Here is a 13,273-nt window from a genome sequence, read left to right as displayed (position 1 = left end):
AATCTGTGTATTGAGCCTGGGAATCCTTGCTTTCAATTGAGTGCTCTTCTAATTGAGTTATCCACATACTTATTGACCTGTGCAATTAAAATCCTGACTTTTACAATAATGATTTATTATAATGGGAGTATACTCTGTATGTTCATCTATTACAGAGACAAGGCATTGAAGTATTTGAGGAAAGGCTGCAAGAAGCTGAGCCTTCTTATCCTGCTCTACTGTAAGGGAGTCACAAAGTGAGTATATAATCTACCGCCCATTTGAGGTTAGAGCCCAAAGACATCTGCAGCATCACACTTTCATGTCTGCTCTCTGACTTAAGCATTTATTATCCAATCTTTACTGAACTTGGTGACAATGTTTATTGGCATAATATCTCGACTGAGTTTGATCAACATTCAAGTCACACCATTACTTTTTGAGATATAGCCCTTAAATGGTTAAAATGTGAACACATTTAAATTGTATGCTCTCACTCTTACTGAGGCATTTCATTTCCAATCTTAACCAAACTTGGCTACAATGTTTAAAAACAAGAACAAATTTGATCAACTGCCAAATCAGGCTATTCATTTCATAGTTATGGCCCGTGAATTGTCAAAATTTGACTTAATTCAGTTTTAACTGTCCTCTCAAACTCAATCATATCTTATATGTTCCCTCGCAAGTTGGTGTTTGCGTGGTGGTAAATGTCGCTATCTAATTTGTTTTTGATTAACTAGCAGATCACATTATTTATTTCAGAGTTAAGGCCCTTGAAATTGTCAAAACTTAAAACTGCTAATTTCAGCAGGCAATCAAACCATACATTGAGTATATACTCTTACCAAGCAATGTTTGGTTTGGTCAACAAGGCATGACTATATTGAAAATGTTTTTCTGTTCAACTTTCCATATTTTTTTTTTGCTGAAATAGATGATTTATTTATTTCAAGAGATATTTTAGTATTTTAAGCTATGGACATTTTAAAAAGGTTTTATATATTTATTTTATACAAAATACATGTATCTGCATTTGCTATGGCGTAAACTTTTAGTACCAAATTGGCTTTGACAATGATGCAATGTGCCTCCTGACAGGTGACATATCCAATACAGAACTCCAGTTTTTGTGATATAACATTTAAAAGTTTAACAAATGAATATAAAATTTAGGAAACTACCAGTATAATGCACGATGTTTTGTTAGGCTTGACAATTTTCATTCAGCACCATCTAATATTGGGTAAATAGCTCTTTTTTTTGACAAAATAGGAAAAAAGTAGATTTTTAAGTCCAAAAAAATAAGGAAAACAGCAGGAATAACAGTTTTCAAGGAAGTAGAAATCTTGATCGTCTATTGGCAACCTGATGCACCTTTTACAATCTACCTATCTCATGTTTTCAGGAACTCTGCCCAGAAGATGATGCGACATGTGGACACTGTACAGTACAACAATGATGAAGTGCCATCCTACTTCGGCTACTAAGCATGAACTGATTGTGATCTTCTGCTTAGGACTCAAGTGTGCCTTCAGTGTGTGTATGCTTTATCAGCAAATAGCAGTGAAGTATTTTCAATTGCAAGACATTAGTTTTATAACTAGCTGCTACTTTTACCTTAGGTTCTAAGTTTTCTTTCATATTTCATATGCTTTGCAACATGTATACATTGTTTTGTTTTATTTCCCCAAGTATTTAAATGTAGGTTGAGTGTTTTTAATGCAATCCTCGTTTCTATACTTGTTCCCCGAAAAACAGTATTATTCTTGTGATACAAAATGATTGATTTCTAAAATGGCTTGTTCCGAATCTGAGCTGTGATATCAGGAGACAGTTCCTGGAAACTGTGTCAAGCTTATGTTGTTATTTATTATGAATTTATTATATGCTATTTATTGTAAAAATGAATATTAAATGTCAAATAAACATATAAGAACAAAAAACATGTATGTGACTTGATTTCATCTTTTTTTCTTTCTTGAGACAAGATTCATTCAAGAATTTATGAGAATTGTGGGCTAACAAAGAAGGCCCTATTGAAGTTTGTCTTTGAGTGCAATATCTGCCAAAATAGTGCAACAATTTTGTAGATAAAACAAATCCGGCAAGCCTGGATAAAGATAACAGCGGTTACCAATCCTTTTTTCATCTGCTCAAAATGTCTATCCACTAGAGTATAATTATTTTCAGATTGGCCAATTTGTTAATTTGAAGACATTTAAGATCTGTTTTCTTAATATAAAAGACAAGGTTTTCTCATAGCCATCATGCCAATGTCAGCGGCTTCATGCAAGATCCTGGAACCTGGACAATTCATTACTCAAAAGAAGTAAATAATATCGTTGTCACCGTACATTTATTTTAGAATGAACACATGGGAGTCCCTTTAAAAGACCCTTGTCTGTCAAGTTGCGTTAGTCAATGAAGTGTGATACCCTGCTGACGTGTCGATTTTGAGCAGGTCTCGTAAAGCCATGGTAGCATAGCAGGACGGAGGGAGGGAAAATGTAACCTCCAGTGCAAGTTTACTGCCTTCTGAAAATACAAGTAGGATTTATGCATGGTGTTAAAGTAAGATCATTTGAAATGTTTCTGCTTTAAATAACAATCATTAGACAATATGGTTAAATCTGTTAACAAATGGGCTTCAGTGTTACCATTTGTGTTTTCTGGCAGTTTTTCTTCCTTGATGATGTCCCAGTCACTGAGCACAAGGGAATGTTTGGGTCATCATAGTGATGGAGTTGCCAGGATACGTCCTTTGGTTTCACAATAATGTGTCTATAAGTCCCTGGTAGGGAAAAGTCCCTGGAAACCAATCAGAGTTATATGATGCATGTTATGCATTTAACAGAAGATCCAGTTAAAAGATGCTTACAAAATGTAAATATACAATTTATGTCACGTGATAACACTCAACTTTTTTAGTTTAATACCCAAAAGGTGAAACATTAGCACAGCAATTGGATGCGAGTGCTTGTCTATTTTCACTGTGGGTTAAAGGGCATAACACAACTTTTATTTTAGCCATTTTAATATCGCCTTGCTTCACCGGTTCATTTTCAGTAGTGAAATGTTAATTGTTTTGAATTCTTGATCATTTTTTTAGTTAGTTTGTTCTTATTGTTACAACAATTGTGAAATAAGTTAATGCAAATATATATTCATTGGCACAACAAGTAAGAGTGTAATCTTGTGTTGTGGGGGAAACCACAGTACTCAGAGGAAGCCCACTTGTACATCTTCATGACCACAAACCAGGCTCATTTGTTTTCAGGCCTGGAATTGAGCCTGGGTGAGTAGTAAGTGCGCTTACCGGACAACCATTTTATTCATTTTATGGCCAAGGTTATAAAGTATACATGAAGCCACAAACCAAAACACGAAGACTATGACGATGCCTAGTCCACTATCTTTAGAAAACAGATGACGGGTAATGTAAAATGTCTTACTTTTGTTTCCGCTTCATGTCTGTGTAATCAAGACCATCTTTCTCCATGAGTTCCTTATACAGTGACTTGATGTCATTATCTGGGTACACGGAGAAGTGTCCAGGCGTGGGCAACACCACATCATAGATACTGTACTCAGCTGAAACAAGACTAGTATCAGGCCTGTTCTTAAAGTTCATGCAAAGTCTTCATATTACAGACAACTTAATTAGAAAAACAACCCATTCTCTAGGGTATAAATTATTTGAAATATCTTTGTACCAATTTAGGACTGATCGCTTGTGTTTGTGTGTTCATGACGTATGCGGGCAGGAGGGCACAAAAACATATTCTATGAAGCGTGCTTCCACTACTTGGTAAATAACCCCCCTTTGTTCATACAGCAAGAACACATTAACATTTTGTATCAATCCTTATAATATTTACATTTCCAATAATGATTTATTACAATTAGAAATAAATATAAATTCTGCAGCTATTAAGTATTTATTGTAAAGAAAAGTAGAAAATAGCCAATAATTGTAACAAGGTATACAATTGATTAAAGGGACTGTACACCAGATTGGCACCAAAAAAGTTTTTTTTGTAACAAATCTCACGACGATTATTTATGTAAAAAAAAAGTTTGAGTCGGAGACCAGATTCGAACAGGTGTCGCCAAAATTGCAATCCAGTGTTGTATCCACTGTGCTACGAAGGCTTACCCTAAATGGTTGGAATATCTAAGCTATATACCTAATTTGGTAATATCACGGGATAACATCGACTAGCCAATCATGCATAAGGAATTAATTCTGCTAGGTAGACATACCTAGTAATCTTTTTTAATGGAAAAATACGAAAAAACAAGTTTGTGTCAGTTTTTTTTTTTTTTTTTTTTTTTTTTTTTTCTTCGCTATTTCATCATACGGAGTACAGCCCTTTAAATGACATTCCACTTATCCCATCAGAGCGCACTATTGAAATAAGCACTGACATAATAAGCCCTTACATATTGTAATGAATATAAATCTCATGTAGTACAATTTGAATGTCAGGTTTTTCGCTACACAAACAGACTAGGCAAATGCAAATAAATGAGGCTTTAAGTAAGTGTCATACTTAAGTAATATTACTTATGTAACTTTCTTTACATTTGCTGAATTGTACTCAAGTGTTACATACCAATATTTTCTGCAGTAACAATCACAGGCTTTGGCTTGCTGTCAGAATCTTCACTTGCTTGCTCATCTGTGTCCTCTATATCAGGGGAAAACATGTTAAGAAGTGCTCTTCACCAAAATAAGACTGATCTAATGCAGATTTAAGAGAAATGTACTCTATAGAAATGGCATTTACAACAGATAAATGAAGCGCTTAGTTTTTAAACTCAAAATTCCAACAAACCTTCCTGTCCGTAGTCCCCCACCCCTGGTATGACAAGGTCCCCAACCATGGGTTTAAGCCCGTATTTCTTGACTCGATGGGATGTGGACACGTTCCATATGTAACTCTGGTAGGCATGTACGTACATCAGTCGGTTGTTGCGTGATAACTGGAACATTTTGAGTATTTGCAGAATAAAGTGTTCAATACACAATGGAGTCAGACCTGGTCATAAGGCCACCTGTTTAAAATGGCCACCTGTATTATAAGGCCACTACAAATTCCCCGTTCATTTTTTAACTAACGGCCAACTGTCAAACACGGCCCCATTCACTATCCTTTGATCCCATGAATTCACTGACAGTTCCACTAAAATTTCTTATGTTGAGATAATCAATTAGATCGGGTGTTTATTTAAGACACCTGTTTTTCAAATACACAGCAATAATTCTATACAGAAACTAACAAAATAATATGACGGCCTTGAAAATATCCCTCATCCAATCGAAATGGGTGTTACATCACATGATTGTCCTACGGATCAAATTTATAACACATTGACAAAGGTTTTGATCACAACTAGAAATTAGTAAAGATCTTCTGTAGCGAAGTATTTATTGTTAAAGTAAGGTTATCAACAACACGTTTTGATCAGAATTAACACAATTAATGAATAGATACTTAAATAAACATTATATTACACAAAGTTAATGATGAAATACCGAAAAAGAACACTGGTTATTATGGATTTACTGTTTGCATTGTCCCTTGATGAGATAAGATAAGTCACTTTTTGTATTCATTTCTTTTATGTATGGGGATTTTATTTTTACGATCAAACATTTACTATGCAATGTGTGTGATTTTATTTTTATTTTTGATAAAGTAAGTGACAGTAAAACAAATGTAAAAAGTGTTTGACTCTGAATGAATGTGTTGAGTGTATACAATCATTAGAAAAAGGTCGCATTGAAAAGCTTCATGACAGCAATCTCCCACCCTTCTTTGCAGCCAATTTGACCTTTTTCTCAAAGGTGGCCACTTTATACAAATGCTTGTCATGCCTTGCTACACATGTCTTGACTCTTAGTATTTTGTGTTTGAACTTATGTACTTACCGGGCATCTTCATGTGAGAATCTTTATGTGTTTCAATTAAGTATTTTGCACAAAGTCAACTGTAGCTAAACATACCAAATGCTTTCATTATTTTATTAAAAACAAAATATATAGCCTAAAAATTTAAGAAGCAGATACCGTAAATGACTGGGTATAAGATGATAGGGGGTATAAGACGCAGGCAAAAAAAAACTGTGAAAATCCGAGAAAAAACTTTTAATCTATGTTTTGGGTTAAAAGACGCATAGAAAAAAATGTCAAAATCGTCTGCCGCGATCGGCCACCATGTTTGTTGACAGTAAAGAATTTTTTTTTTGTGAAAATGGCGATGGTTATTTTTAAAACCATACAATACTAAATACAAAGCAAAATATGTTTCATTGTTTATTCGTTTCATGTTATGTTACAAATTATTTAAAATTTGTAGCTGGATGGCACTGAAAAGTACCTTTTATGACAATTTTTAAGATTTCTTTCTGACAGTATATCGTAAACAATAACCTGTCGAGAGTGAAAAGTTTAGTAATGCAAAAACCTTATATTATAAGGGTTTGTTCTCAAAATGTCAACACCTACAGAAAAGAATAAAGAAAATGACAAAGTGTGAAAAAACAAGACATTATCGCAACAGTTTGTAGTATCGGTATGTTAAAGAGCTTTAAAGGCAGTGTGAGTTTTTCACACCTGATCGTTCAACTGACAAAAATATTTTGACAGTGCACAGCTTTGCTTCTTTATATGCATGTTTAATTATTGTTATATTCAAAATAATATTGAATATTGAATAATTTTAATAATTTTAATCGTACAATATATTTTTTTAAATTAAAAACGTCATACGGTCTTACGATATACCGTATCCCGATCTTCAACTGCCGTTTTAACCCGTATATACTTGATCGATATGATATAACATCCCTTTCTACATAAATCTAAACAAACCTTCGGCCTGAAATCGACCTCAGAAAAAAAGTTAAAAAGCTTGTTACTGGTTAGAGGACATTTTTTTTACATCGAAATCTGAGGGAAAAAAGTGTGTCTAATACCCAGTCATTTGCGGTAGTTCTTTTTTCTTTATATACATTGCCCATAGGAATTCTACAAATGATCTATATTTAGTTTTGAGAACTTATGTACCTTTTGGAAAGCCCCAAGGAAGTTGTTCTCATTGCCTACAAGTCCAGACAGAATGTTCCTCTCAATGTAAGAAAACTTGGGAAACTTGTTGATAGCCGCCTTGCTGTCTCGTTTCTCCCACCAAAACTGGCGTGCAGCAGTCAACTGTTCATCTGGAGATACATAATGTGCAGCATACTATTTATAAAGTGTTCTGCAAAGATTCATGTCTATTTTATTACTATTATTAATATTATATTTTAATTTCTTAAGTAAGCATTTGGTGATTAATCAAAACTTACTAATTAACGGTACATTGTAATGTTTATATAAGAATTGAACATTATTTTTTGCATTTCATTGATGTATGAAGTGTAGGAAAAGTTAAACCTAATTTGCATAAACACCAATGACCTGCTTTCTCACAACCGTGACATCATGATGCCTATGTTGTTCTCTTGAAAACATTAAAATAACCACCTTGTGTGTCTCCGGGTCTTGGTTTCAGAATCAGTTCTACAGCTGTTTGAAGTCTCCCAACAACAAGGCCCTGAAAAGGTAAATGTTGAACTAGAGAGATAAAACAGTCACCATGTTTTATATAATCCCTTTATATCTTTTTGTCATTTCATTACATTATAAACAGCATTCAAAGGCTTTCCTTAGATCACCAATAATGGTGTTGTACATGTATGTCAAGATATGTATTACGCCAGATTTCATTTGTTTGGAAATACCAGACTCACATTTTACTTGATGGGAAGTTATGTTTTTTTATTAACTTTTTATTTACTTCCTAACCCCTTAAATTCTTTCTTGAAAAACCAAAAACAAGTTCGAAAATGCTAATTGAAGGGCCATAACTCTTCCTTTACTATGTGAAGCTGCAAACAAAACCCCAGGTCTTTACCTCAACAACGTTCCCTTGAGGATTCATAACTCATGGTCTTTATCTCACAACGTTCCCTTGAGGATTCATAACTCAAGGTCTTTATCTCAACAACGTTCCCTTGAGGATTCATAACTAAAGGTCAAATTGTTTTGGAGTTTTGAATGACAAGTTCACATAATACTTACAGACAGAATCACGTCATTAGTGAGGGCATAAGAAACTAATAAATCATTCAGGTCACTGGTTTTTTTGTTAGTCAATTGGGTAAAGGCCAAATAAACTATATCCTAATTGCAGCTGTATGGACAATTTGCTTTATTAACATTCCATCTAAAAGTTCCCCTATGTAGCAATCTGACTGCATAGTTCTTTAATCTTGTATGTCCACATACCTGCCGATATGATGAGATGGTATAGCCGAGGTGCCGAAACGTTGCATGCCAAAGTAGTTGATGAAGCCGGTCTCCCGCAGCGAGGTCATCCCAGCATCAATTTGATCCTGAGAACCAGTCACAGACCGTAGAACCACTGTGAACTTGCTACCCTGAGCACCACTCAACTGTAGGGGCTTCTCCACATAGCTGGAAGACATGGAAGATATTTATAAAATGTATATAAATCTTTACAATACCATTGGCAGAATTGGTCTTAAGATATTTACAGATATGATCTGGTCAGGCTGATTTATCAACAAATCAAAGGCTTTTAATTTTTATCCAAGTGTGAATCCAGTAAAAATGTCAAAACAAGTAAAACATAATTCTACATGCAATCATTTAATACATGCACTATAGTCTTAAATAATTAACGTAACAATAGAAGATCATGCCAGAGTTAACTGTGATTTTTAAAATCAGTAAAAGACTGAATTCATTGAAAAACATTCTATTCATCACAATGTTTACCTGAAATTTCCAAGGACTATATTTCTTAGTTTCTTATTGAGACCTCGTAGTTTTTCTGGGGCAACCCTAATAGAAAGAAATGAAACATGAATAGCAGAATGTTTTTTACAATGATTTCAATACTACACTACCTTTCAATTTCTAAACGAAATATTTACGAAAAGCAGAAACCTGTTAAAAAACTTAAACACATACATTTTTCAATGTAGCTACAACTGCACGCTTTTTAATTTTAGATGTGTCTTATTTGTAGCCCTATCTGTTCTCACATTCTTGAACAAGCCAATATACAAGGACTGTGATGACTGACCCTTGAGTACGACATTGACATCTGGACCTACATATGAGGGTCTTGCATGTGACATACTTTTTTTTTTGGCGAACAATTGTGTCAAGTGAACATAAAATCCCCAAATGCATGGCCAAGTTTCAGCTTAGACAAGCCAAAAATACAAGTGATCTTAAGTGTGACATTGACCTTTGACATGTGTCTTGCACACAAACCCTGTCTGGTCATGGTGAACATTTTACCCAAGTTATTATCAGATTCCCCAAAGTATGGCCAAGTTATAGCCCCTGAAAAGCCGAAAACATACAGACAAAGCATTCACAAATACCATAAACCAAACCACCATTGTGGCAACTATGTGGAGTTCATCACAAGTGGGGTTGACAAAAAAGATTCAATAAGTGGATAAAGAAACCCAGAGAAGCTCACTTGTAGACCGAGATGTGCTGGCTGGTTTTCCCTCGTCTGTCCTTGGTTCCACAGTACTGGAACAGGCTGCTCTTCAGACTGGAAAAGAAAAAAAACCCACAGTTTAATAGGATGATGGCATTAGTGTTTACCAGTTAGTAATATTTTCTTCTGATCTCTCATACAGGCGACATGCATACATTTATTTGACAATAGGCATTGATAATCAGTCACAAATGTTACAAATATTGTAAACACGGGAGACAACTCAGTAAATATGAAAGGTGGTGGAATATCCGCACTGCACTTTTTCTCAATGCTATCTCTGCATATGCATAGGATTATGGTTCTCCCCATCTATGTTTCAAGTTTTGTCATAATCTCATCAGCACTCTTAAGTTATTCTCCTGACAACGGTGCGATGGAAGGATGGATTGCCAAAGCAGAGACGATATGCTGCCCCTTTTGGGGAGAATAATAATGAATACTAATTAACACAATGCCTTATGCTGTGTTCTATTAATTAAGAAATAATTGTTTTAATTATTTTCATAATGAAGAATTGAATATCCTTAATACAATGATCTACTGTCATTTTTTATTTTGAAAGGTATAGTAACATGGCAATAAACCCTTGAATGTAATTGATTTTGGTGACCTCCGATGTAAATAATACATATTAACAGTACTCTATCAACATTTAACCCTTTATAAGAGGGTTCACAAAAACATCCATTTCATATCAAACACAACATTCTAGCTACAAGTAATATGAAATGTTTATGAAAAGGGAAATGGAAAACATTCTAGTTGAAGGTAAAACATACCTGATCATCTTGGCTATGAGGCCCACAGCATCCATGGTATCCTTGTTTTCCTTGTAGAGAACAAACCGGCAGTAATCTCCACGCCCCTTTGGCCAGTTGTGACGCGCATTGCCTTGAATAGAATTACTGATTTTAGACAGGTAAAATGAAAATGACAAAGTCAGAACAAAACCACTGCAATACAAGGACAAAACTATTCCTTTAATAACAGTTAATGAGGGGCATTTGTCCACAATACTTTAGCAGGAATTGTGGAACTAGCTTCACATATAAGCTTATTGCCATATTTAATGTGTACACCAAGTTTAATTAAAATACCCTTGGCCAAATGACAACGAATGCCAGTGACACCAAGCCTATGACAATCCCTCACATTTTTTCTACAAAAAATAAGTATATGCAGATGACCTAAAAACTAATTTATCAAATGCCAAATAATTCATTAGTTAGCAAATTCAAATCTTAAAGTTTCTTTGTTGTATAATTTTTATCTACATAAAACATAATGCAGATGGGCAAGCCAGACAGATAGTTGTACCCTTGTTTGTAGTGATTCGGGCCTGTATCAGCCTATTGTCCCCGTCCACCACCGTATCCGTCTCTAGCCCTGGGAAACATCGTGATATCTCGGCATGCATTCTTGTCCTCTCACCCTTGTCTGTTGATGCCTTACAGATACACATGGATACATTGATTTGGGTTGATGAAGTTGTATTTATATACGGTACAAGGAAATACTTAACTCTCAGTATGAAAAGTATTACCAGTACATTATTTCATGGTGGAAGTGTATGTCAAGGATTTGTCAATACATGAATAACACAATTGGTAGTCTTTATCAACAATAAGTCAATTTATCACATCAGAATGTTTGGCTTAGGTTAAAGCCAGAAAAAGAATTCCAGATAATTATGATGAACTTGAACTGGTACCATCATGCTTAACACCTGGCATTTAGAAATGTACCTGTATGGTGACACACCTGGACGTGTCTTTAGACTGTAGGAGCTCAGTGAGCTTGTCAGCATCCTCTCTTGAGACCAGTACCAGGGATCCCGTCTCTACCTGAGGGAGGACATAAGTGTACCACAAACTATTGTAAGATCAAAAACAAGTACCCGGTAGGTGAATCACAAATAACACAGAACCTATTACTCCATTAATAAGATTGAATTTCTTTAAATTGACCAATTAAACTAATATTTTTGAAATGTTATTACTACAGTGGAAACTCACTAAACCGGACAAGGTCCGGACTGGGCAAAATTTACGGTTTAGTGAGGTTTCCGGTTAAGTGAGGATTTGATGTACGGAGTAAGTTTACTCAAATATTAACCGAGTTAACCTTTAGAGGGAAGTTGAAAACTGGAATAAAATGACAAGGGAATTTCAATTATTCGACATTTAGACGGAGGTTGAGACATGATTAAAGCACATGCAAAAGTGATAAACATAAATAAACATTTCTGCGTTTTTATAATGATCTTTTTTCCAAGTCTTAAAACAACTCGCGTAATTTAATGCTTGTTAAGTATGTTTGATAGTTTAATAATGCACCGCTCTGATTTGATTCAATCATTCATAGAAGTCTTTAGATAAAACAACCCTCCAAAATGATCACTTAATAACCATTTCTAGTTCTTTATTTATTGCAACAAACAAATTAATGTTTCAATCAATTTTCTTTTCACAAGTTTGATTATCGTTTGATTATCGCGCGGCAGTCAATCCTAAGCGCAATCATCATTAACGATTATCGAGTTATCGCAACATCACAGGTGCAATATTTAACAACGCACCGGCTGTCAAAACAAAGTGACACGCGATTCCCGAATTCCTAATACACAAAATTATTTTGACATGTTTGAACAAATAAACCGCTGGTTTTGTGAGGTAAAATTACATTGACAACTAACAAATTTTCTCGATTTTTTGTCCGGTATCCGGAATTCCGGGGTTCCTGTTTTGTAGGGATTTTTTACATTAAAATAGACGGGGAAAACCAGGACTCTGAAAAAAGTCAGGTACCCGAGTATTCCGGTTTGTGCAGATCTGGTTTAGTGAGTTTCCACTGAACTTTGAAATACTGTTTAGTGAAGGTATTTATATTATATGTTTGTAAGTAATATGAACAATATCAAAAATCAATTTGCAGAATCATCTTTGGGTCACATTTTTAAACTTTTGTTTGTGAACACTTTGACAATGAATTATCTAAGTGCATTGAATTTATTCCTGACAAGTTCTTTAAGTTCAAATACCTGGCGTATAGCAAAAATCAAAACAGATCAAGCACTTAAAAAGTCATCAAGTGTGATAGCAGCACTAAAGTGTTTTTGGTACTTATGGTTAACTGCTTTCTTTTTAATGAATGCAACAAATGTAGCCTCCAGAGGTCACATGACCAGTAACTGACCTGTGGTGTTGCTTGGGGTAGTGGACAGGGCAGGTCAGTGTTAGTTAGTCTCACAACCTCACCATCTAGGCTGATCTCATTCACCAGGAAGTCAGAGTACCTGCACAAATACATCAATCTCCTTATCTTTACCATTTAGCAAAGCAAACTGTTAATTGAAATCTGTAGATCTATGTGTTCCTTCAAATAGACCACTTTTATACAGTTCCAACATGTGGTCATCATAAGGCTAACATTTTCATCATAACCACAGCTGCCTGATAATATTATATTAAAGAAAAGCTCACCTTAATATGTTAACAAATCTGTTAAAACTAATGAATTGATACTCAAATGTTGTACTTAAACATTGTGCAACTTTCCGAAGGCTCTGTATCACAATGTACCTTTGCCTCACAATGTACCTCGTACAATGTACCTCTGCCTCACAATGTACCTCGTACAATGTACCTCTGCCTCACAATGTACCTCGTACAATGTACCTCTGCCTCACAATGTACCTC

The 13,273-nt window shown here is 34.9% G+C and overlaps 2 protein-coding genes across 5 annotated transcripts in view; one reads left to right on the top strand and one right to left on the bottom strand.

Moving 5' to 3' along the window:
* Window positions 1-1,780, top strand: part of LOC128217608 (dynein regulatory complex subunit 6-like) — a 28,335-nt gene extending 26,555 nt beyond the window's left edge. For all 4 annotated transcript variants that reach the window (XM_052924860.1, XM_052924855.1, XM_052924859.1 and 1 more), the window contains 2 exons: window positions 156-236; window positions 1,388-1,780. In XM_052924860.1, the coding sequence (XP_052780820.1) occupies window positions 156-236; window positions 1,388-1,469 (163 nt within the window). In that variant the 3' untranslated portion in view covers window positions 1,470-1,780. The remainder of the gene's footprint in view (window positions 1-155; window positions 237-1,387) is intronic.
* A 153-nt stretch (window positions 1,781-1,933) lies between these two features.
* LOC128217544 (pseudouridylate synthase 7 homolog) lies at window positions 1,934-12,905 on the bottom strand. The gene is given in 15 exon segments (XM_052924746.1): window positions 1,934-2,517; window positions 2,640-2,696; window positions 2,699-2,790; window positions 3,435-3,573; window positions 4,599-4,673; window positions 4,821-4,968; window positions 7,055-7,206; window positions 7,514-7,583; window positions 8,314-8,506; window positions 8,831-8,896; window positions 9,549-9,626; window positions 10,355-10,466; window positions 10,893-11,022; window positions 11,321-11,419; window positions 12,771-12,905. Coding segments are annotated over 15 exon segments (1,677 nt in total). The 3' UTR covers window positions 1,934-2,386.
* Window positions 12,906-13,273: the final 368 nt, after the last annotated feature.

Source organism: Mya arenaria, chromosome 14 (genome assembly GCF_026914265.1).
Source record: "Mya arenaria isolate MELC-2E11 chromosome 14, ASM2691426v1".
NCBI lineage: Eukaryota > Metazoa > Mollusca > Bivalvia > Myida > Myidae > Mya > Mya arenaria.
This window is presented reverse-complemented; position numbering and strand designations above follow the sequence as displayed.